Below are 27193 nucleotides of genomic sequence, written 5' to 3'. Positions count from 1 at the left end.
TTTATTTAATAAACAGAAATATAACAGGAAAACAAAAACCCAAACCAAAAAAAACCGATCGGAACCTCCGACGGAAGCTGCCGGTGAAACCGACAGAAAAAAAAAGCAATAAGGAAAACTAAAAGAGAGGCGGACACGAACCCCGGTCTTTTGGGTGAGAACCGGGGACTTAAACACCGCGCCAACCAGGCACGGAATGAAGTTACGCGTGGGCGCAGAAAGCGCTACTGAAATCAGCAGCGGAAGCTACAAGCTCCGCTGAGCGTTGACCCCAGCACAGCGGTAGGCTGGCGGGGAAGTGATGCGGAGCGCACGGCTTACGGTCGCGGTGACAGGGGCACTCCGATCTAAAAAGGGGAAAAAGAGACAAGCACAGTTAGGAAGCTCCACTTGCGGATTCGAACCGGGGTTGGTGGCAGACCGGCCAAGCGCTTAACAAAGTCGCCACCCAGCGGTTACCGAATCCAAATACAATGTTCAATATGAGATACTGCAGCGAGGTAGCACCAGCGCCACACAGTGGTCCGGTGCGCACCCGCTAAGCTAATGGCTAAGGAAACAAACAATAGGCAGTTCGAAGACTGCGCGGCGTCGCACCACCCTATTTCAATGAAGACGAAAGAAAAACCTCAATACCTCAAACCTTGCGGTTTCTACATGCCCGAATGGCCTTATGCCACCAGGGCTACCACCTAAGGCTATGAAAACGGCGTGGGCGAGCGAGCTACCACCGGCAACAGGAAACAAACAAAAGGTGCGACACCCGCCACTGTGTGATGCTGGCTTAAATAATCATCCCCACAGCTGCGGGTGATCAGCCCTAATTGGTGACCCACTACTTATGGCCTTGTTTTCCGAGCTCTGTAAGACCTGTTTCGCTGGGAACCCGGGGCACGTTCACCAGCTACTACAGGCTTCGTTATAGAACCCCCTCCTCTAGGGACAGCTCCTGAGGTCCCAAGACCCGCAGCTCGGTTCCGTCGGAACTCGCGGATCAGTTCCGGGTCCAGGATCTGGCGAGCCGGTACCCATGAACGTTCCTCAGGGCCGTAACCCTCCCAATCCACCAGGTATTGGGTGCTACCCTGAACCTTCCTGCTATCCAGCAGTCGGCGAACCGTGAAGGCAGGGGCACCCTAGATGATACGAGGGGCGGGGGGTTTGGGAGGGGGTAAGACTCCCCCGCACATAAATGGTCGGAGATGGGAGACATGGAAGGTTGGATGCACTTTCATGTGGGGAGGAAGCTCCAACCTATACGTCACCGGGTTTATCCGCTTTACCACCTTGAATGGACCAATGTACTTGGGTGCCAACTTGTGTGGGGCACCTCGAACGGGGAGATCCCTCGTCGAGACAAGTACTCTTTGTCCAGGCCGGAAGGTAAGAGCCGGCTGCCGCCTGCGGTCAGCCTTGCGCTTCATAGAGCGCTGGGTGGCTACAAGGGCCTGCCTAGCTTTCCGCCAGGCGGCGCGGCAGCGGCGGACATGAAGCTGTACAGACGGGACCGCTACCTGCTGCTCCTGCTCAGGAAAGAGCGGCGGAGGGTACCCGAACTGAGCTTCAAACGGTGACATGCCAATCGCCGAATGATGCAGGGTATTGTGAGCAAACTCTGCCCACATCAGCTTATCCGACCACGTGGTCGGATTCCCTGCCGTCAGGCACCTGAGCATCTTGCTCAGATCCTGGATCAGCCTCTCCGACTGCCCGTTGGACTCCGGGTGATACCCGGAGGATAAGCTGACCGTAGCGCCAATAAGTTGGCAAAAGGCCCGCCAGCACTGGCTTACAAACTGCGGGCCCCGATCTGACACAATGTCTGATGGGACCCCATGCGCTCTCACCACATGTTGCAGAATGATTTGCGCGGTACCCATGGCGGATGGCAGCTTGGGCAGCGGAACAAAGAGGCAAGACTTGGTGAATCGGTCGACAATTACCAATACAGCCGTGAACCCTCTGGACTTTGGCAAGCCTGTCACAAAGTCCAGGGAGATGTGGGACCACGGTCTAGCAGGTATTGGTAACGGATGAAGAAGGCCCCTTGGGCGTTCTCTGGGGCTCTTGTTCAGAGCACACACAGAGCAGGTACGAACAAGATCACGTACCTCATTCTCCATCCCCGGCCACCAAAATCTTCGGCGCAACAAAACCAGGGACTTAGTCACGCCTGGGTGCGCCGCAAACGGGGAAGCATGAGCCCATTCAAAAACCTGACGCCGTACGGATGAAGGTACGTACAGTCTGTCAGGAGGTCCCCCATCGGGGTCGGGTTCGGCCCTTTGGGCGTCCCGAATGACCTTAGAAATGCCCCAGGTGACTGGGGCCGCTATCTGGGTCGAGGGGATCACGGGATCAGGTCCGGTCTCCGACCTAGTCGGCTCCCACTGTCTAGACAGGGCATCCGGTTTAATGTTTTTGGATCCCGGTCTGTATGACAGTGTAAAGTGGAACCTTCCGAAAAATAAGGACCACCGGGCCTGACGAGAGTTCATCCTCTTTACTTGTTGGATGAACGACAGATTCTTGTGATCCGTCCAAACAAGAAAGGGATGTTTGGCTTCCTCGAGCCAGTGTCGCCACTCCTCTAATGCCAATTTAATGGCCAAGAGTTCCTTGTCTCCAACCGGGTAATTCCGCTCGGCTGGAGTCAAGCGGTGCGAGAAGAAGGCACACGGATGCAACTTCTTCCCTGGCCCCACTCTCTGGGACAGCACTGCCCTTCTCCGACCTCAGAGGCATCCACTTCGACCACGAAGGATTCCTCTGGGTCAGGTAACTGCAAGACAGGTGCAGTTGTTAAGAGAGCTTTGAGCTTATCAAAAGCTTGTTGGGCCTGCACCGACCATTTGAAAGCGCCCTTACCTGTAAGGGCCGTCATTGGAGCAGCGATAGAGCTGAAGTTCTTAATAAAACGCCGAAAAAAATTTGCAAAGCCCAAAAATCTTTGCAGTTGGCGTAAAGAACCTGGAGTTGGCCACTTCTCCACAGCAGATACTTTAGCCGTGTCCATGCGCAGGGTGCCCTGGGAAACCACGAACCCCAGGAATGAAACCATGGGGGAGTGAAAGACGGACTTCTCCAACTTGACAAACAAATGATTGTTGAGCAGGAGCTGGAGAACTCGTCGGACATGCCCTATGTGTTCGTCGATGGACCGACTAAAGATAAGAATGTCGTCTAAGTAAACATAGACGAATTTACCAAGAGTCTCCCGCAAGACCTCATTGATAAATCTCTGGAAGACTGCGGGGGCATTCATTAACCCAAATGGCATCACCAGATACTCATAGTGGCCAGTGGGCGTAATGAACGCAGTCTTCCATTCATCCCCCTGCCTGATCCGGATCAAATTATACGCGCTGCGAAGATCGAGCTTTGAAAAAACGGATGCTCGCTGAAGGGCTTCGAAAGCCGTGGCCATCAGCGGCAGCGGGTATCGATCCTTGATCGTTAAGGCATTTAGACCGCGGTAGTCGACACAGGGGCGCAGGGTGCCGTCCTTCTTACTTACAAAAAAGAACCCTGCCCCAGCTGGGGAGGACGAAGGACGGATGAACCCCTGTTTGAGGGCCTCACGCACATACTACTCCATAGCGACCTTCTCTGGACCGGAGAGCGAGAAAAGGCGCCCTCTAGGGGGAGTAGAGCCAGGCAACAAGTTGATGGCGCAGTCGAACGGTCTGTGGGGGGGCAAGTCCTGCGCCCGGGACTTGCTAAAAACCTCCCGTAAATCATGGTACACAGGAGGAACTGTGGTCAGATCCGGGGTCTCCATTCTGAGTACTGGCGGAGTATGCCTCGTGCCAGCCTGAAGCAGGCACGAATCCTGGCACCGTGTTCCCCAGATGAAGATTGACCCGGTGACCCAGTCGATCTGGGGGTTGTGTCTTTGCAACCACGAGTGACCCAAGACCACCTGGAGGTGAGGAACGTGAGTCACTAAAAAGGTGATCCGTTCCTCGTGGTCATCTAGACGCAACGTTAACCATTGCGTCCGATGGGTAACCGGGCTGCCCGCTACGGCTCGACCATCCACAGCATGGACCGAGACCGGCTTGGTTAGCGGTTGGACCTCTATCCCCAGCCTGTGTACCAGATCGACATCTATAAAACTCTCCACCGCCCCCGAATCAACACATGCCCTAAGGCTTGTGCCCCCCGAACCCCAAGACAACCGGGCCGCAAGAAACAGGCCCTGAGTAGGGATGTTAATTGGGCCCTCTCTCGTGTCCCTGGCACGAGAGCGGCCTAGTTGTTTAACGGAGGCCTAGATCGAAAGGTCGAGCCCGATGCCGGGCGGGCATCGGGTCTTGACGATCCAAGCTGCATGGGTTCGGGCTCTGGTTCGGGTGGAGGGGCAGTGGGAGTGGCTTGCGCGCGAACAAACTGAGGACAGGTGTTCCGCTCGCGCGCACGCTGGCGAAGGCGAGTGTCAATGGAGATTGCCAGCATGTAAAAAGCCTTAAGTGTAGTGGGTGGATCCCTAGTGGCTAGCTCATCCTTAACTTTACCTGCGAGGCCACGGTGAAAAATGGCTGTAAGGGCCCCCTCGTCCCAGCCGCACTCTGCGGCTAGCGTTCGGAACTCTACCACAAAATCGGCTACCGATCGATTACCCTGGGTTATCTCGAGCAGGCGTGGCCCTGCCTCACGGCCCCCCAAAGGGTGAAAGAAGGTCTCCTTGAGAGCCTCCTTAAATGCACTTTCGGAAGAGCACTCGGGGGCGTTCTGCTCCCAGAGGGCGGTAGCCCATTCTAATGCTCTTCCGGAAAGCAAGGAGACGATGTAGGCGACTTTAGAGCGTTCAGTAGGGTAGCGAGAGGGTTGTAGCTCGAACACCAGCGCACACTGCAGGAGAAAGCCGCGACACCTCTTAGCGTCCCCCGAAAACCTTTCGGGGGGAGGAATAGGGGTGTCGCGGACTACAGGCTCCGCAGATTGGGCTACGGGATTAGGAGTGGGCTCCAAGGTAGGCGGGTGCCGGGTAAGTGCTGCTACCCGTTGAGCCAGCTCATTGAGGGCCACCTCATGTCTGCCCAACGCCTGCCCTTGGTGGCGTAAAGCGTCCGCGAGGGGTCGGGGCTCTGCTGGGTCCATTACTGGTCGCACCTTTCTGTCACGTGGGAGAAAGGAGGACTCAAACGCAGAGATAAAAAATTAAAGATCTTTATTTTTATTTAATAAACAGAAATATAACAGGAAAACAAAAACCCAAACAAAAAAAAACCGATCGGAACCTCCGACGGAAGCTGCCGGTGAAACCGACAGAAAAAAAAAGCAATAAGGAAAACTAAAAGAGAGGCGGACACGAACCCCGGTCTTTTGGGTGAGAACCGGGGACTTAAACACCGCGCCAACCAGGCACGGAATGAAGTTACGCGTGGGCGCAGAAAGCGCTACTGAAATCAGCAGCGGAAGCTACAAGCTCCGCTGAGCGTTGACCCCAGCACAGCGGTAGGCTGGCGGGGAAGTGATGCGGAGCGCACGGCTTACGGTCGCGGTGACAGGGGCACTCCGATCTAAAAAGGGGAAAAAGAGACAAGCACAGTTAGGAAGCTCCACTTGCGGATTCGAACCGGGGTTGGTGGCAGACCGGCCAAGCGCTTAACAAAGTCGCCACCCAGCGGTTACCGAATCCAAATACAATGTTCAATATGAGATACTGCAGCGAGGTAGCACCAGCGCCACACAGTGGTCCGGTGCGCACCCGCTAAGCTAATGGCTAAGGAAACAAACAATAGGCAGTTCGAAGACTGCGCGGCGTCGCACCACCCTATTTCAATGAAGACGAAAGAAAAACCTCAATACCTCAAACCTTGCGGTTTCTACATGCCCGAATGGCCTTATGCCACCAGGGCTACCACCTAAGGCTATGAAAACGGCGTGGGCGAGCTACCACCGGCAACAGGAAACAAACAAAAGGTGCGACACCCGCCACTGTGTGATGCTGGCTTAAATAATCATCCCCACAGCTGCGGGTGATCAGCCCTAATTGGTGACCCACTACTTATGGCCTTGTTTTCTGAGCTCTGTAAGACCTGTTTCGCTGGGAACCCGGGGCACGTTCACCAGCTACTACAGGCTTCGTTATAAGGTCCAGTCCAGTTTTCTTCCGCTGGCACACAAACTCTCTTTTAGGAAACTCAGATAGTGTTGCCTTTTTGGGCCCCACCAAGGCCTCCACCTGGAAGAGTGGGTTGTCCCAGAGGTGGTCTGACGTCCTGTTTCCAGACCAAACCCTGCCCGTAAATCCACAATATTTCTTTTTCATTCTTGCAGGTGCACAAGACACGGCCTGCCCAGTTATACCAAATTTCAAAAAACTGTTAAATGTAAATTGTCATTTACGTAAATACGTAAGTACAGGCTCAAGCCAAGCTTTAATAAAGTACAATGTTTTTAATATGCAGTCAGCTTCAGTTATGTGCAGTGACATTGATCTTGGTCACTCTTTTTCATGGTTACTTCTTACATGCTGATGGTGCAGCAACAGACACTAATATGAAAACCTCAGGATCTAAATAAGAGCATTATATATCAAACATGGCAATTTGAACCAGCTGTAATTTTTCCTATTTGCATCAAGAGTGGGTAAGCCTGACAGCATTTACACTGAGATTTCTGTCCTCAATCTGCTTTCAAATCAGCTTGTGTTAAAAAAGACACAAAATATAGACTAATTCAAAGTTTGCAACACACTATGAATTACAAAAAGCAAAGTGATTATGTGCTGTTATCTGAGCCATAACGTGCCGCTTGGTCATTTGTCAAATTTTACTCCATTAGTTGTTTTGTTGCACACTGTAAGCCCGGACTTTATATTTAATCAAACATTTTTAGTACAACATACATAAATTATTTAAGTTTTTTTGCTCTACTATAAAATACAAAGTACATTGTACTAATTTGAGTACACATTTAAATGTGCTAAAAGATTTAAGTTTACTAAACAAAAAAAATTACTTTTCTATCAGATTAACTTAAAAAAGTTAAGTTAAGGTAATAAAACAGAAAAACGCCACCATTTACATGTAAGTCCGTCTTTTTTCAGCTTGCTGTTGGTGAATCAGGCAGCCATTTGTTTTAACTTTTGAAACCTGTTGTTGCAAATTACTTTTTACTTTTCATTGAAGGCTTTTTGCAAAAGTAAACTTGTCTTCCTGAAACGTCTTTTGTGAAGTGGAACCTTTGTTAAACTAAGTGGACGAACATTTTCTTCCTCATTATGCTATTTTTGAGTAGCATGTACACCAGTCTGATGGGGCTTTTTCATCTTCCGTCTAATTTTGGTAAGTGTTGTACTTTACTTAACAATTTTGTTTAAAATAAATGATCTTAATGTTGACACTAAATAAATAATCAAACAGCGCTGCTTTATTTGCCGTATTTAGGCTACATGCTAGCATGTTAACATGCTAGCCTTCATACGAAGCAAAGAGTGTGCTGGCTTGCTTTATTTTAATCCTTAAATTAATGCTATTAATGTTGATTTTAATACTTCTGTTTCTTGTTTCTTTTTGTTGTTTTACAGGTTCATGGTTACTGTGAGGAGCTGTTTGTGTTTCATCAGAACTTTATATACATTTTGTACAGTTTTAAAGATGTTTTCTTGACATGTTGTATTTTAAGTAAATACTTCTGAAGTGAAATAAAGAAAAATAATTTTATAATTGTGTCTGTTTCTCTATAAACATTTGTAATTCATATTTAAAATGTAATTAACATGAAAACTAAGAAGAAATCAATATTTTTTTCCATTGAGCTCAAGATAATAAGTAGAATTATTGGGAAAAGCAGTTGGTATAACAAAAAAAAGAAAGTTTAATCAACTTGACTTTTAGGTGTAATAACTTAATGTTTTAAGTTATGCTAACTCAAGTTTTCATTATACATTACTTAACTTTTTTAAGGCAACCGGTTTCCTCAAATTTTTTAAGTAGATTGAACTTATCCGGGCTTACAGTGCAGAACTTTCCAGAATGTCCTACTTTAATGCACTTCTACATTCTACACAATGCACTAGGTAGCCTATAAAAAGTTTTTTACCACTTAATTCCATCACACTTTATATTTGTTCTGGTCGAGGTGGAACCTAAACCTACACAATGAGTAGACTGCACAGCATCCTAACTTTAAATGAACCATGTGGAATGGAATGTAAAGTGCGCTTGTGTTTAGCTTTGTTCCTGCATAACCATCCAACTGCCTCGTTCTGTTTTAAACACAAATAATGCTGCCTTCTAAAAGCACCTTGTCATAATAGTTATAATAATTGTTATAATAACAGTCATTAAGATAATAATAATAATTATTATAGTCATTATAATAATCATTATAATATTCTATAGAAAAAACAGAGGGCCAAACGTCCTCCACAGAAATGGATCTCCAGTTATCAGATGCATTTTGTCTTGGCTAAAATTGCTGCCACAAGTAGGGGGCAAGGACTTTTTCGATATACAGGGGTTGGACAAAATAACTGAAACACCTGTCATTTTAGTGTGGGAGGTTTCATGGCTAAATTGGACCAGTCTGGTGGCCAATCTTCATTAATTGCACATTGCACCAGTAAGAGCAGAGTGTGAAGGTTCAATTAGCAGGGTAAGAGCACAGTTTTGCTCAAAATATTGCAATGCACACAACATTATGGGTGACATACCAGAGTTCAAAAGAGGACAAATTGTTGGTGCACGTCTTGCTGGCGCATCTGTGACCAAGACAGCAAGTCTTTGTGATGTATCAAGAGCCACGGTATCCAGGGTAATGTCAGCATACCACCAAGAAGGACAAACCACATCCAACAGGATTAACTGTGGACGTAAGAGGAAGCTGTCTGAAAGGGATGTTCGGGTGCTAACCCGGATTGTATCCAAAAAACATAAAACCACGGCTGCCCAAATCACGGCAGAATTAAATGTGCACCTCAACTCTCCTGTTTCCACCAGAACTGTCCGTCGGAAGCTCCACAGGGTCAATATACACGGCCGGGCTGCTATAGCCAAACCTTTGGTCACTCGTGCCAATGCCAAACGTCGGTTTCAATGGTGCAAGGAGCGCAAATCTTGGGCTGTGGACAATGTGAAACATGTATTGTTCTCTGATGAGTCCACCTTTACTGTTTTCCCCACATCCGGGAGAGTTACGGTGTGGAGAAGCCCCAAAGAAGCGTACCACCCAGACTGTTGCATGCCCAGAGTGAAGCATGGGGGTGGATCAGTGATGGTTTGGGCTGCCATATCATGGCATTCCCTTGGCCCAATACTTGTGCTAGATGGGCGCGTCACTGCCAAGGACTACCGAACCATTCTGGAGGACCATGTGCATCCAATGGCGGTGCCGTGTATCAGGATGACAATGCACCAATACACACAGCAAGACTGGTGAAAGATTGGTTTGATGAACATGAAAGTGAAGTTGAACATCTCCCATGGCCTGCACAGTCACCAGATCTAAATATTATTGAGCCACTTTGGGGTGTTTTGGAGAAGCGAGTCAGGAAACGTTTTCCTCCACCAGCATCACGTAGTGACCTGGCCACTATCCTGCAAGAAGAATGGCTTAAAATCCCTCTGACCACTGTGCAGGACTTGTATATGTCATTTCCAAGACGAATTGACGCTGTATTGGCTGCAAAAGGAGGCCCTACACCGTACTAATAAATTATTGTGGTCTAAAACCAGGTGTTTCAGTTATTTTGTCCAACCCCTGTAGGTGTTGACTAACCGCTTTCCCACAATGAATGAAATGAAAATAAGTGTAAATGTAATGTGAATAGAAATAGAAAAGTTCTTTTTGTCTTATATAACATTTTGCATGAGGATCTGTAACCATTTATTGACATGCAAACAACAAAAATGTAAAGAGTTGGGTGGGTGCTGTATAGACTGACCTTTCCCCTTGTCAATATTTGGTAAAATATCACTAAACTAATGTATTTTTGTAGTTTTAGAGAATGGTAAAACATCTCTATCTTGTAAGAGACAAGATATAACAACATATTCTTTTGCAGCATGCCAAATTTTCAGTGACTAGAATAACACTTGTTGAACACAGCCATTATGCTTCAAACTGTTATCTGGGAACCGGCCTGATCACCCCATACCACACCCACTTCTGCAACTGAGCCCGTCCCCAGAACCACACAGTTAATACAAACCTGTCCTTGTAATGACAGCATCATACAAGGCACTCCTAAAAGCTTTTGAATGCCACCTAACCAGTATTGCAACTCCTCCTAGCTTAGCACAATAGGCCTGACAATATTGCCACGGTTAGAATAATGCAGACAAATGTTCAAACAAAAATAACTCATTTTCAACACTAGGTTTCCATTTATTCAGTTCAAGTTTGGGGTTTCTCTGCATGATCCTAAAGTCTGTAACTTCTCAATTCAAAATCCATAAGGCTTTACAAAATAATCTATTCCATTAGATTTTCACCCATCTTTACCAAACTGCTGCCACAAAGTTGGAAGCATGAAGTTTAATTTATATAATTAATTTTTTTACCCAGTTATCAATGGGTGTAGCCAAGGGGTGCCAACATTCACTAAGCAGAAAACTAAAAAAACAAAAGAATTCAGTTGTAAGCTGCTATGCTATGATGTGTTGGTAGACCATAACTTACTCAACAGCATTAAAGATCAACAGTTCATGTAATGTAAATGTAAATGTAGTTCAAAAACTGTAAATATTTAATTTATAAATACTTATACCAACTACATAAAAATATCCAAATGTTATTTTCATAAGAGTTTTTATTTTTCATATTTTCAAAAATTACAATTATTATCAAACTACATTAACATTTAGATGCTCAGATGGTGAAGTGGTCTGTTATGCTAGCCCATCACAATATTGTCTGGCCAGGCATCTATACAGACTTGATTGGCTATGTCTGTCTGGGTGGGGGGGTTGCGGAAGTCTTGTGATGGATTGGCGCCTTGACTAGGGTATTTATACCTTCCGCCCAGTGATTTACGGTGGGACCAGATCCACTGCGACCCAGACCAGGATAAAGCAGTTGAGTTATATAATAATAAAACCAATGAAGTTACCATTATCTTCATAGAACTCATTGAATGTTGTTGAACATGGCAGTTAATGTATAGGTTTCTACAACCTAAATGGTTTTGTATATTTGACAGGCCTTTTAACAAAGCGCTGCTTCTGTGCATCTGTCTCAATCAGCACTGTGACCACTTCACTCCTACCTGTAGACCCTATACACCTTTTACACACAGTCAGCAAACAAGTCAACAAGTGTGTATGTTTGCAGAACAGATAAAGGGGCGTGAAAAATGTACACTCATTGTATGAGGAATGGATAGTCATGTTTAAAACCAAGCAATCAAATGAACGTTCTACAAATTAATAAAGAATTCACAAAAATGTAAGCAATCAAATTCTCTTCAGATATTATGCTAATTATTTTATATCTACTTAACGGTACCATAGTAAATTGTATTATTATTAGTAGTATTATTGTTACTATTACAAGCACAAACACACAAGTGATCCATGGCAGCAATTCAATTCAACTTCATACAAAGAGTAAAACAGTGACAGTGCAGTATTTTTATCTTGTGTTTTTGTTTACTGCAGAATGTCAAGCACATTTTCTCAGTTAAATAACTTAAATATTAGTGATATTTACATATAATACTTCACAACCATGAGTACTTGTAATAACGATTATAAATGAAAATTACATTCATAAATAATTGCAATATAGTGGTGTTTTATCACTTTGTTAAATTTACTCTGTTATCGTATTCAAACAAGTCAAAAATCTTGAATTGAGGCAACACAAAATATTATGGCCGAATAGTAATAAAACTAGGGATGCTTAAACAATTAGCCACTAACCAACAAAGAAGTCGTTTAATTAATGCTGCCGGTTTAAAACTGCAATTTAAATTAATTTCTAATTCAAATTTAATTAAACACAATTTAAATTCAATTCTAGTCTAAGTAGAAAAACTATTTTTAGGCGCTTATACAGTGGGGGAAATAAGTATTTGATCCCCTGCTGATTTTGTAAGTTTACCCCCTTACAAAGACTTGAACAGTCTATAATTTTTATGGAAGGTTTATTTTAACAGAGAGAGACAGAATATCAACAAAAAATCCAGAAAAAAAACATTAAATAAAAGTAATAAATTAATTTGTATTTAATTAAGGGAAATAAGTATTTGATCCCCTACCAACCAGCAAGAATTCTGACCCCCACAGACCGGTTATGTGCCCATGAGGCACACAAATTAGTCCTGTCCCTGTATAAAAGACTCCGGTCACAGAATCAGTTTCTTCCGTTCAAATCTCTTGACCACCATGGGCAAGACCAAAGAGCTATCAAAGGACGTCAGGGACAAGATTGTAGACCTGCACAAGGCTGGAATGGGCTACAAGACCATCAGCAAGAAGCTTGGTGAGAAAGAGACCACTGTTGGTGCGATAATTCGAAAATGGAAGAAATACAAGATCACAGTCAATCACCCTCACTCTGGAGCTCCATGCAAGATCTCACCTGGTGGGGTAAGAATGATTCTGAGAAAGGTGAGGTCAGTCCAGAATTACACGGGAGGAGCTTGTCAATGATCTCAAGGGAGCTGGGAGCAGAGAAATGCTGGATATGACCCCAAGAACACCATCCCCACCGGGCATTTCTTTGCCTCCAAACGCGGCGAGTGGAGTTGATGCCAAAGAGCTCAATTTTGGTCTCATCTGACCATATCACATTCTCCCAAGCTTTCTCTGAATCATTCAGGTGTTCATTGGCAAACTTCAGACGGGCCTGTACATGAGCCTTCTTGAGCAGAGGGACTTTGCGGGCACTGCAGGATCTCAATCCATTACGGCGAAGTGTGTTACTAATGGTTTTCTTGGTGACTGTGCTCCCAGCTCCCTTGAGATCATTGACAAGCTCCTCCCGTGTAATTCTGGACTGACCTCACCTTTCTCACAATCATTCTTACCCCACCAGGTGAGATCTTGCATGGAGCTCCAGAGTGAGGGGGATTGACTGTGATCTTGTATTTCTTCCATTTTCGAATTATCGCACCAACAGTGGTCTCTTTCTCACCAAGCTTCTTGCTGATGGTCTTGTAGCCCATTCCAGCCTTGTGCAGGTCTACAATCTTGTCCCTGACGTCCTTTGATAGCTCTTTGGTCTTGCCCATGGTGGTCGAGAGATTTGAACTGAAGAAACTTAATTAAATACAAATTAATTTATAACTTATACTTATCCTTATTTCCCCCACTGTATTATTTAAATAATGAACAACAGAACCATTACACACTAAAATCACAAACTGAAGCTGCTTAGTGTCAGTATGGAGTCTAACTGCAGGTTACACTCACACATGTGGATCTGTGTAATATTACTGCTTTTACAGAAATTATATTTTGCATCATGTCTTGATATAAAGGTAGAAATCTGCTTATACTCCTATAATAACCACAATAATGTGTCCATGGTAAGCATTAAAATGCAGACTACATCTTGTTTATTTAGCACTTTTACTGAACTGTTTGCTAATGACTATGTTATGTTTATATTAACGTTCTACATTATCGCCATGTTCACTTTGTTTCTATAACACTGTTCACTGTTTTTACATCACTAAAGTTGTTAATATGAATCTTAGTGAAGTGTTTTTCAGTGGAACCGTTGACTAATGACATTTCCGGCTTTAAAAATTGGCAACATTTGCATGTCTAAATAAAATAAATTATGTGTTAGCATATGTACTACTTGCAGTTTCAGATGCAGTCAAAAACTTTGTGGCATAGCAGTGTTGCAAGCTTTAAATAATGCTTTGTAACATCCAGCAACATGGGAACATATACACAAAGTTGAATAGATTGGAAGTATGTTGGCACCTGTACATCTGCCTCACCCGTCACTGTAATCAAGCTAAGCTAACGCAGAGGGCACACAATGAAAACACATCAATAAAACACTACCATGAGACTACATGGTAAAAAATAATAGACAAACCCAGTTCAAACTCTAGTCAGTTTTATTCATATTACAAATTGCCGTTATAAAAATAATGTGAATTCAATTCAACTAAATGTATTTTCGACATTAATTTACATCCAAAACATGTAAGTTTTTCCTATACTACTACTTTACAGCAACATAGGCCATACATGCAAAAAGAAATATTTCAAAGAAGCCACCCTATGACATCAAACAAGTTTTGGCTAATTAACTACCTTTAGGGTGTGGAAAACAAGTATGGCTATATCTTTCTAGGCCAAATGTTAGAAGTGCCCCATTCTAACAGGTTAGTTCAGCATTTGGGTCAACAAGCCAGACATTTAAATAAAATGCAAATCCAATGTAAATTTACTGATCAGCCTTTAGATTTCACTCAGTGACAAACTTTCCAAATGTAGCCACATAAAAAGCAAATACTGTGAATTGTTGCCCTTGTAACAAAACCATCCTGTGACAGACCCTTCCAATAAAACTTTAATGCCAACTAACTTTTAATGTGCCACATTGCTTGGCTTTTCATGGTGAAGTATTTATTTTGGAAATTTCGTTTGTGGAGAACTAATGGTTCATAAAATTTCTAAAGTTTGCAACAGATGCCTGCATCCCAAAATTAATAATCCTTAAGATTATTTCCCCTGTAGACAGTGAGACAGTTCTGCTTGCCAAATCCCTCTAGCGCTGCTCATTAGTACAAATAACAAAGAAGAAAGTCTAATTCTCCCAACACAAAGGCTATTATTGGTTACTTCAATTAATATAATATAATATAATATATATAAATACGTACAATTTGTATTTTTATTATATTACACCACACTGATCAAAATACTTCAATTTGAAAAAGAACTTGTTTAATAAGCCTAAAATGAGTTAATATACTCTATTAAGGGACACTTAAACTAACTCTATTTTGCTGCAGCATCGATGTCTGGTATATGTGTATCAGTAAGTTAGCGTTGCATTGAAAGCAAAATATAGATACTATATTACATAAAAATCCTGTTCACTCAGGTGTAAGTCTTACCCACATCTTTGTTTAGAGCTAAATACCTGAAAATGCCCCATGTGACCAAATAAAAGTGGTATTATTAAAAGCTATTATGGTTATATACTTATTATTTTTGTATCTAAGGCATTATTCTGCTTTCATTTTATTTACAATGAATAAGTCATTCATTGTATTTAATATTTATAATAAATAATCTACAACAGATTAAATGCTTTTTTGTCATATATACAGATACATGGGTACAGTACAATGAAATTATTTTTGTCTGCATATCCCAGCTTCTTTAGAAGGTGGGTCAGAGTGCAGGGGCAGCTACTGCATGGTGCCCCTGAAGCTGAGAGGGTTAAGGGCAAGTTCACATTTGCCATTAATACATTTAAAGAAGCACCATGCAAACTAACCACTGTTATGGTGAAAAGGGAATAAAATGAAGGTAAAAAAGTGACTAAGTGTAGGGTCTGGATCATTTATTCCAAGTTATAACGTGAACTGGTGAGTGACTATTATGGCATGCACTAGCAGTAAACCATTAATTATTTGCTAAAATGTGGGTAGCAAGTTAACTAGGCCTTTGTCCTTTTTCCAAAACTGCAGTAGCCTCAAATATTAATATTATAAATGCATAAACCAGATGGTGCATAAACCATGACCAAATTACTGTCACCCTTAAACAAGCCTAATTTCATTCCTATAGTGATACTGTAGAACTATTGCAGAGGAGGTAAACGTGTATGTGTCAATACAATCAAGAGATAATTGATAGTAGAATACAAATGAAAGTGAGAGTATCTTGGTGAAAGCAGCTTGACAAGGATTCGTCATGTGTCAAATCAAAGCATTACAGCCACACAATGCTGCTCAGGATCAGCAGTACATAGAAATTAAATCACACTTCTTGTCCTTGTCCTGGTTGTTTATGCAACTGCAGGACGAAGTAAAGACAGACTGTGTGTGATCAGGTGCTCCAGCAATTACCAAATACAGCCATGCCCAGCCAAGCATGATGTGTACACACAGCAACTCAAACCCACATTACTGGTACAGCAAAAAATTACCACATGAGTGTGAACTAAACAGACCCACTCGTGTTAATCAAGTTAAGCAGATAAACTTTAAACATCGTATTTCCACTGAGTCGAGGCTGGGAATGTTAGAACTAAATGACAGATGAATAAAATAAAAACAGAAAAAAATGTCCCTTGTGGCCTAACGATCCAACACTATCACTCATCCTTGCTTCCTATCTGAACAGGAAGCAGCCAGTGGGAGGAAATCCTTATTATAATAAAAGCACAGCACTCTTTACAGCTGGAGTAGTGAAAGAGTGAAATGTAGGACCTAAAAGCATAAACAGACTGGCTTATCTAACAGTGCGCATATGTTCAAAAACAACCTGCAGGGAAATTATGATCGTGAACTGGTCTTTGACTTGATAAAGCAGTCTTGACATTGAACCAGTAGAGGACTAAACATAACAGGCACTGCTAGATTAGAACTTAAAGTGGCACAGCTAAAGAGCTTTGTACATAATAGAATATTAAAGATTACACCTGATGTGTATAGAATAAATAAAATATATCTCAGTATACTGCAAACAAGCTATTTTATAAGTTGCATAATTTCAAGCTGAAATGAAAAATTTTAAGTTCTGTTCACAAATGTCCCTGGGCACCATTATTCAACCCCCAGACTGAATACTTGAAGGAAGATGGTTTTACCTTGATAACCTCTTATAAGCGATTTCGGTGAGTGGTAACAAGCCTCTGTTGTGGAATTTTCGCCCATTCTTCTCGTGCAAAATCTTCCGGCTCATTGAGGTTTGATGGTTTTCATGCTGCCACTGATTTCTTTAATTCCCACCAAGATTTTCTATGAGCTTTGAATGGAAAAGTTCACTCTATGATATTTCAGGACTGATTCCTTAACCAAGCTTGGTTGACATGGAAGTGTGCTAGGGATCACTGTCTTGCTGGAAATCCAATTACCATCAAAGTTTAAACTCATCACAGAAGGTATAGCATTCTCCAATCACACAATCAAGACTGACAGTTCCTGAGGAACCCTACCCATGCCTTTTTTGCACCAAATAAAGCGCTAAACCAGGAGTGGGGAACCTCCGGCCCGCGGGCCGTATACGGCCCGCCGCTCAATCAAATGTGGCCCGCCATATATTTCCTACATGTTATTGTTTTTAATTTACTAATTTATTAATCATCATAATCATCTGTTCCGCATAATCCGTTTCAGTGTCGCGTAGCAACAAGGTAAACAAAGCCACCCAGGCGTCTCCGTCTCCGCAATTAATGATGACGCGTATATCAAATTAACCAATGAGCTGCGACAACCGTGACTGTAGGTTCGTCCAGTTAGCTGCGTCTTTCTGGTTTAAGTTTGTAAAAATGTCGAAGCGCAGGAAAGTTGATGATGAATGTCGCGTCTTTCAAGAAAAAAGGACAACGGATTTCTTTTTTGTAGAAGTGAAAGGAAAACCATGTTTAATTTGTGGAGAATCTCTCGCTGTTCTCAAGAAAAATAATATTGAAAGACATCATACCACCAAACACGCAAAGTATAGCACTCTGCAGGGATCGGAACGAGCGGAGAAAATAAAGGTGCTCAAACATAATTTGATTGCACAGCAAACTTCCTTCACACGACCCAGAAAGGAACTGGACAGTGTGACTGAGGTGAGTTATGTGGTGAGTTCACTACCGTCACATTGAAATGATGATAAGGTAAGTCTGAGATCAAATATAAGCACTACATGCCATCAGCATAATTTATAAAGCCTGTATTATTTGGCTGTGTGTTGCATCATTGTAGTATGTGGCCCGTGACCAGATATGTAATTATTAATCTGGCCCTCGGTGGATAAAAGGTACCCCACCCCTGCGCTAAACCATTTGGCCAAACAGTTCCAGTTTTGATTTGTTGCTCCATAGAACTGTCACTGAACTACTGAACTCTGCCTACCCTAAACAAATTCCTTCTGGCAAACCATAGTTGACAGTTCATGTGCTTGTAAGTCAAAAGTTATTATGTTATTACGTGTTATAGAGTCTGGCCATCAAGTCCTTGCTTGGTAAGTGAAGATCTTATGGTTGCCACACATTTGTCCCAAACTTTATCTCACCATCCTGTAATCACCCTGGGTAACACTGTTTTTTTTCTTAGAGCATTTCAAGTATACATTTAAAAGTCAGCTTTGATAAATCCAAAAATAGCCATGACAAAAATATCCTTGAAAAATGTTTTTAACCAATATGTATGGCATGAGAGTTTCCTGTGTCCCATGCACTAAGCCTTCACTATCATTAACATTAGAGGGTGGTGGTGTTTGGTTTACTAGTATTGATATCAAATTGCAGCGCCCTGTCTTCATGATCTGTATGATTTTTAAATGATATAACTGATGTTATAATATTTATTACAACCCTATTTTTAATAACACTAAAGCAAAACTAAGCCAGACAGGTTTCATCTTTTAACATCCAAATATATTTAAATCAATCACTTATGAATAAATGTAATGCTCTAGAGCAGAGGTGTCAAACTCAAGGCCCGCGGGCCAGATCCGGCCCGCCGCATCATTTGATCCGGCCCGCGAGAGCTTAAACGACTGTATGATTGTTGTGATGGTTCGAGTCGTTACAGAGACGCGCTTATAATTTAATGCGCTCCTGCGCCTTTAAGAGACGGTGACATCGTAGTCATGGCAACTAACTTTAACCTTCGCTAAGAAGCCATGTGACTTTTACGGCAAAAGAACGCGGGGTAGCGTAGTCAGTAATGTAAACAATAATAAATAAATATAAATAATTATATTGCAATATAATACCAAAGCATTGTCTGTAAGTAGTGGCGTTTATATTCTCAGTCGTTAGTAAAGAGTATATATAGTAAGAGTATATCACAGCGCTTTAGTTACAAATTTACTGTAATTAAATACTGTTGTTACCGTTACTATAGCAATTAGTAACCTTACACACAATTTTAACTCGTTATTTTACGTTTGGTTAAAGCTCATATTGTACCAGATGTAACACTTGACTACAGCTGTGTGCTTTTACTGTATTAGGTTCTTTATTGTTTTTATTGTTTGTATTTTTACTTCATTTGCACACAGTGTATCACACAGCTGGGAAGCAAATAAACCAACTGTATTCTGAAGAGAGCTGTCTGTCTGTCTGTCTGTCTGTCTGTCTGTCTAGCTGGGAAAGGGGGATAAACTATTAGTGAGGGCAGAATGATTGTCTTAAAAATACACTGTAAAATCCTAAATAAACTGCATCTTTCAAAATGCAGGCTGATTTTGTGACCTGCAAAGTGACACAGCCCGCCAGTAGATGATGTTACACATGTTTACACATGATCCTAAAATGTACAAGAAGATAAGTAAGAAAATTAAGCATATGGAGGAAATTTAATGAAAGTGAAAACAAGTTTGTGCTTCAGGAAGAGAAAACGGTGCGTCTCTTGTGTTATGAGGCCGTGTCTGTGGTAAAGTAGAACAATATAAATGCAGAATTCAGCCTCCAAGAAAAACAGCAATGTGACTGCAATCACAGCAGGATACGTTACAATCGGCCCTTCGAGGGCCACCATAATGCTGATGTGGCCCTCGGTGAAAATGAGTTTGACACCCCTGCTCTAGAGTTAAGTCAAAACAAATTTATTAGTATAGCACTTTTTACAATAGAATATTGTGTCAAAGTGGCATCCAGGTCAAAAACCTATATACAGCAAGCCTAGGTTGACAGTGGCAAGTTCAAATTTGCTAAACATAATAAACATAAAACTCTGAATGAGTCAATTAGGACTCATACTCCTTGGGCAGCCTAGTTTGACTGCCTTTCCTGCTACTAGAAATAACAGAACATGACTTCCCTTTAACTGTGCTCCTGCATTTCTAAATGCCCTCTGAAACTTAACCCTAGTTCGATAACGTTATCAACAAGTTACCCCTGTGGTTCTTGAGCATACAATGCAAATAAGACTTTTGCCATAACTTTTGGAGTGTTGAACATAATACTACTGTTTGACACTCTTTTAATAACAGAATTTTGTATGGATATGATCAGGTTTAGAACTTAGGAAATTAAGTAACAACCAAAGTTGGGACAGACTATTGAGTGGAGCAGCAAAGATATACTGAGGGAACCTTGGGTTTTGGATTAGGGATGCAAATGTTGACAAATTATTTTAATCTATAACTAACCATCATTTAATGGTTAAACGACAAAATTATAGCAACCCAGTAAACTATTAATAACATCACTGTTTCATGTCAATGTGGTTTTATTGAATAACAAAAAAACATAATTTGGAGTAACGTAAAACATAAATATTTAGACCAAAACAAGTGCAGCATTTTATACAATTATTTTAACCAAACAAAGGTAGATCTAATGGTTTAGAAAAACTAAACTCACACTAATCAGGATGCAAATAGTGTTTCCAAGATAGATTGGACAAGATTATTAACTAACAGTTTTTGTTCAACAGTTGTGTAACAGACACTGCGCATTTGTGCTAAAAAAAAAGTGTCACAAGATTTCTCCCCCAGTCCCATCGAGGTGTGTGAGTGGTCTCCAGCTTCACTTCTAATTTAAATATCCACATATGAAAATTGTATGTAATTTAATTTTAACAACCTTAACAAACAATGACTTCTTTAATAGTTATTGACATGTCTAATTCAGATTTATTGTAATAATATAACAAAGTATAAAAGCTATATGGCAATGCACAATAAAGGACAACAAACATTAGGATAAGGATAAGAATAATAAGTATAATCTAAAGCAAACGGAACGCATTTATTTGTCATATATACAGATACATGTGTACAGTGCTATTAAATTCTTTATCCGCATATTTCCGCTTCTTTGAAAGCTGGGGTCAAAGTGCAGGCCTATTTATGCAAAGCTTTTTTTCATTTAAGTTAAATTTTTTTTCAAACTAATGGAAGAGAAAAACTCAAAAATCTTTATCACAAATAAGTGTAAAATAAATTTTGTCGAAAAAATATTGTCCAGTCTTCTGCATTTCCAGCTCAGAAAGACATGTCACAGATGCACAAAATGACGGATTCATTGTATTTCTAAGTACAACCTGGCACAAACCTGGCAAATTTAAGGATTGAAAATGTAATTCATACAGAGCCCACTGGGTGTAGGGTAATTCCATGCAAACATCTGTTCTACTATTATAGTTAATGCCCTTAGTCACGGATATTATTTATAATATTAAATTTAAGTGTCCGTAGGCTAATTAGGCTACCCCAGCCATGAGGTAACCACTGACAAAAGTCTAAAAAGAGACATGCAAAAATTAGCCATGCAAAGGTGTGCAAATGTGTACTCAGAGTCAGCACAGCTCTAAACTTGTAGCCCTTCTCTGGTCTATTAGACAAAACAAAACATGAGTAGTTATTTGTCCACAAAAATGATCCAATATGGAAGCAGCCAGCCACTTTCTTTTACTTTTTAGTGTTGCACAAAGTTGCACTAGCCTACAACACCTTCAAGATTTTCATCTACAGCAATGTTAGCCGCTACATCCAACCAAACTAGGTAGTGTTCCAGACCAAATAACATCATTACAGCTGTAGGCACCATTTTCAAAGCCCAACCATCCTAAGAGGGCGCATTAACTTATAAGCATCATATAGAACAGAGGCCAATGTGGGACCAGGAATCCAAGAGCACACTGTTGGTACAGCCTTCTGAATTTTCAGCTCTTTTATCTAAGCATAGTCAGCTGCACCTGAGGTTGCATAAACCTCCAACAAGAGGCTCTAAATAGTGCCTGTGCAGGCATCACATTTCTTGGAAACATGATTACTATGATTGATACGATGATAAACTATGATTACTTATTCTAAATGGATATGGCATTAAAGTAGTACTCAATAACCCTTGCACTGCATCACAATGCAATAACTTGTGTTTTATTTACACAGTTTACAAAGTTTCATTAATTCAGTTCATATAAAACTAGTTTACTTAATGGCATTGCTTCATTTGCTGAGCTATCAAGTTGGTACCAAGAATTTTCAGCTTTTACTGGTATTATAACAACAACATTCATAAGGTGGTGCTTTCTAACAAAAGGGAAGATTTAACAAGCAGAAAAGGCTACTAAAAGTTGGTATGGGGAAAAATCAAAGAAGAATGCACTTGTGCAGCTAAAAATTACTGAGCATATCAACTAAGCATTTTATCGAATCCAATACAATGAATCCATTTTAATTGATAAGGCACTGAATAATGCATCACCAACTGCATTATTATAACAAAATGCATTATGCTTTGCTTGTAAATCAGCTTTTATTACATGTCAACATTTATCCAGTTGAAAACGTTTGCGTTTTTCTTCCACCCTTGCATCAACACTAGAAACATCAGATGCTAATTAGTCACATATAGATGTCTTAACTGTCATCAAAAATGAATATACATATTTTATTGACAGTCACAATCACTAGTTATTTTAAGAGAAAAATTCCCACATTATATTATAAATACTGAAAGGTCTTACAATAAAATTAATAGTTACATAATATCACAACATCATCTTAAATATTTCAATTAAATTTTAGAATTGAAGTTTGAATTAAATAGCATACATTCTTTTCTCCAGATATTAAGGTTGCTTAAACTAACAGTGACAGGCAACACTTGTTAAGACCTCAAAGTGTGCATGATGGTAATAAAACAGTATTTTGCTTGGCAGCAAGATATTGACAGGCTGCTAGTCATTCGTCTTGAACGGACAGTGTAATATGAAGTACACTGCATGTTCAAACTGCCCGAGCACATGGAACAGCAAATGAATAAGCATCTTCTCCTTACAGTACCTTAACAGGTTTAACATTTTGCCCTTGCTCATATTACTTAAAACAAACAACACCTTAGTGTGAGCTAAAGACTATTTGCCAGCACCTAAAGAATCAGTATTTGCTTCATTTCCTTCCCTTTAAGGATTATTCCAAGCGTGTTTAAAACCAAATTTCTATTTACTTCATCTTTATCTTCTTGATAATTCCAAACTAGGCTTGTTAATGACTGACCAATACCAAAAAACAACAAAACACTAAATTATTAAAAACTGACATCAGTTCTGTTTGAATGAACACCTTAAGACACATTGCACCTTTTGTACATTGTACCATGTCTGAACTGTGGCATGTCAGCCAAAGTCCCATGCATTCATGGATTACAAATGGATCAGAATTAAGACCACATCATATTCTATCTATCTAATACTAATCCAAAATTGTAGTCAGACATTGTTCCCTGCACATTTTCAATCGTGACATCCCTGACAATCTCAAAAGATGCAATACCTATAAGGTAAATTTTTTAAATGTATGCAAATCTGGATCATTGCAGTACCTTGCAAACAGTCGGTCCCATTGTGAGCTAAACAAGATAGAACAGTTTGTAGCTTGACATATGGATGATCATAAGAACCACACAACAATGTAGCTGCTGCCAAAGCTTGAAATATAAAAGCTTAGTCCATGTTTACTAGCAAGCAGGTATGTGGGTTCATTTGCCAAGGACTGGGAACTATCAGCATTTAGGACAACTCATGGACCTGAGTAGTCTCAGAATAAGTCTGTTAACTACTTTAACGATATGTAGGGTTAGCTAATGCACGGCCGACTAAGCTAACAGCTTAGCTACATTTCTAGCCACAGGCTAAACCAAAAAAAAAAAAATCCAAATGACACCTGACACTAGCTAGCATCGCAAGGTGACCAGAAACAGTCTAACGTCTACTTGGTTAATAAATAAAACGTATGTATTTGAAATAGGCTCGGGTTTCGTTTAAAAGCCCATTTTAGATAAACAGTATCTTTATACGTGATAGAACAATTTCATTCTGAAACAAAAGGCACGTCGTCTGGCATCTAGCCTAGCTGGCTAGCTAATTGGTGAGCAGCGGTGGTTTACACATCAAGCTAAGTTGCTAAGCTAGCAGTGCTGTATCAGTAAGCAGCAGCAGTAGTTCTGTCAGTCTGCACTAACAGTACCGGAGCTGTGTGGGGCTTTTCACTCACCTAACAGAGAGCGCAGATGCTTTAGACGGGTCAGTACATCCTTCTTTGGGTCCAGAACTTTCTGTGTAGATTTCTTGACGTCTCCATAACCCCTGCGAGTGAACATTCCGGTGTAAAAATCTATTTTGGAGCGCACTTCAGCATTCAGTCAGTGTGTGATATAACAGCGCGTCTGTATTCCTGCAGCTCAGTGCTGTTCCTGCAGCCGCCTGCCTGCCTGCTCGCTCGCGCTGGTAAACACGGAAGCCTCGCGCTGCTGAGACACGCCCCTCTGCCCGCCCTGACATGCACGCGCCCCCTTCTGTCTGCTGTTTGTTTAGTTTAACCCTTAAAACACAAGTGCTGTATTAAAGGTCAGAGCAGGTGTTTGTTTAGTTTTATTTATTAACATTTTAACGTCATGGTTTACACACTTTGGTTACATTTATGACAGAAACGGTAGTTACTCGTTACACAACATCATCAGTTCACAAATTTAATGGTAGGTAGGTAGGTAGGTAGGTAGGTAGGTAGGTAGGTAGGTAGGTAGGTAGGTAGGTTCAACTTTGTCATTGCTCAGTACAGGTACAAGGCAACGAAATGTAGTTAGCATCTACCAGACGTGCAAATAGTAGCATTGTGCAAAGAAAAACAGAGAATATCATTAAACATATGTCTATGATTAATATGAATATAAAGTTATAACTATAGCTATTTACATATATGGAATTATATCTATGTACATAGTACTAAATACATAATAGCAATAATAACAATAAGCATATGAATAAAAATGGGTATGTATTATAATAATAATAGTAATAATAATAAAGATTAGTTAGGTATACTGGTGCTGGTCATAAAATTAGAATATCATGAAAAAGTTGATTTATTTCAGTAATTCCATTCAAAAAGTGAAACTTGTATATTATATTCATTCATTACACACAGACTGATATATTTCAAATGTTTATTTCTTTTAATGTTGATGATTATAACTGACAACTAATGAAAACCCCAAATTGAGTATCTCAGAAAATTAGAATATTACTTAAGACCAATACAAAAAAAGGATTTTTAGAAATGTTGGCCAACTGAAAAGTATGAACATGAAAAGTATGAGCATGTACAGCACTCAATACTTAGTTGGGGCTCCTTTTGCCTGGATTACTGCAGCAATGCGGCGTGGCATGGAGTCCAACAGTCTGTGGCACTGTTTAGGTGTTATGAGAGCCCAGGTTGCTCTGATAGTGGCCTTCAGCTCTTCTGAATTGTTGGGTCTGGCGTATCGCATCTTCCTCTTCACAATACCCCAGAGATTTTCTATGGGGTTAAGGTCAGGCGAGTTTGCTGGCCAATTAAGAACAGGGATACCATGGTCCTTAAACCAAGTACTGGTAGCTTTGGCACTGTGTGCCAAAAGTCCTGTTGGAAAATGAAATCTGCATCTCCATAAAGTTGGTCAGCAGCAGGAAGCATGAAGTGCTCTAAAACTTCCTGGTAGACGGCTGCGTTGACCTTGGACCTCAGAGAACACAGTGGACCAACACCAGCAGATGACATGGCACTCCAAACCATCACTGACTGTGGAAACTTTACACTGGACCTCAAGCAACATGGATTCTGTGCCTCTCCTCTCTTCCTCCAGACTCTGGGACCTTGATTTCCAAAGGTAATGCAAAATTTACTTTCATCAGAGAACATAACTTTGGACCACTCAGCAGTCCTTTTTGTCTTTAGCCCAGGCGAGATGCTTCTGACACTGTCTCTTGTTCAAGAGTGGCTTGACACAAGGAATGCGACAGCTGAAACCCATGTCTTGCATACATCTGTGCTTGGTGGTTCTTGAAGCACTGACTCCAGCTGCAGTCCACTCTTTGTGAATCTCCCCCACATTTTTGAATGGGTTTTGTTTCATAATCCTCTCCAGGGTGCGGTTATCCCTATTGCTTGTATACTTTTTTCTACCACATCTTTTCCTTCCCTTCGCCTCTCTATTAATGTGCTTGGACACAGAGCTCTGTGAACAGCCAGCCTCTTTAGCAATGACCTTTTGTGTCTTGCCCTCCTTGTGCAAGGTGTCAATGGTCGTCTTTTGGACAACTGTCAAGTCAGCAGTCTTCCCCATGATTGTGTAGCCTACAGAACTAGACTGAGAGACCATTTAAAGGCCTTTGCAGGTGTTTTGAGTTAATTAGCTGATTAGAGTGTGGCACCAGGTGTCTTCAATATTGTACCTTGTCACAATATTCTAATTTTCTGAGATACTGAATTTGGGGTTTTCATTAGTTGTCAGTTATAATCATCAACATTAAAAGAAATAAACATTTGAATTATATCAGTCTGTGTGTAATGAATGAATATAATATACAAGTTTCACTTTTTGAATGGAATTACTGAAATAAATCAACTTTTTCATGATATTCTAATTTTATGACCAGCACCAGTACATTATAATTACAGTGCCATCAGAAAGTATTCACACCCCTTCACTTTTTCTACATTTTGTTACGTTACAGACATATTTGAAAACCGATTTGAGTATAGTTTTTTTTTGTAATCTACATGAAATAGCCCATAATGACAAAGTGAAAACATGTTTTCAGACATTTTTGTAAATTTATTACAAATGTAAACATTTAAACATAATAGGTACATAAGTATTTACACCTATGGCTTAATATTTTGTTGAAGCACCTTTGGCAGCAATCACAGCCTCAAGTCTTCTTGGGTATGTCTGTACAAGCTTGGCACACCAGTTTTTGGGCATTTTCTCCCATTCTTCTCTGCAGATCCTCTCAAGCTCAGTCAGGTTGGATGGGCAGCGTCTGTAGACAGCCATTTTTAGGTCTTTCCAGAGATGTTCAATTGGATTCAAGTCCGGGCTCTGGCTGGGCCACTCAAGGACATTCACAGACTGCTCCTGAAGCCACTCCTTTGTTATCTTGGCTGTGTGCTTTGGGTCATTGTCGTGTTGGAAGATGAATTGTCGCCCTAACTATACATACAGTGTATCACAGAAGTGAGTACACCCCTCACATTTCTGCAGATATTTAAGTATATCTTTTCATGGGACAACACTGACAAAATGACACTTTGACACAATGAAAAGTAGTCTGTGT

General features: G+C 41.2%; 1 protein-coding gene across 1 annotated transcript in view; it reads right to left on the bottom strand.

Moving 5' to 3' along the window:
• The window catches only part of ralgapa2 (Ral GTPase activating protein catalytic subunit alpha 2), a 173944-nt gene extending 149608 nt beyond the window's left edge, over positions 1-24336 (bottom strand). The window contains exon 1 of the mRNA XM_063008040.1: positions 24093-24336. Coding sequence (XP_062864110.1) covers positions 24093-24198 — 106 coding nt within the window. The 5' untranslated portion in view covers positions 24199-24336. The remainder of the gene's footprint in view (positions 1-24092) is intronic.
• Positions 24337-27193: the final 2857 nt, after the last annotated feature.

This window comes from Trichomycterus rosablanca, chromosome 13, assembly GCF_030014385.1.
Source record: "Trichomycterus rosablanca isolate fTriRos1 chromosome 13, fTriRos1.hap1, whole genome shotgun sequence".
Lineage (NCBI taxonomy): Eukaryota > Metazoa > Chordata > Actinopteri > Siluriformes > Trichomycteridae > Trichomycterus > Trichomycterus rosablanca.
The sequence above is the reverse complement of the archived record's forward strand: the minus strand, read 5'-3'. Positions and strand labels throughout refer to the sequence as shown.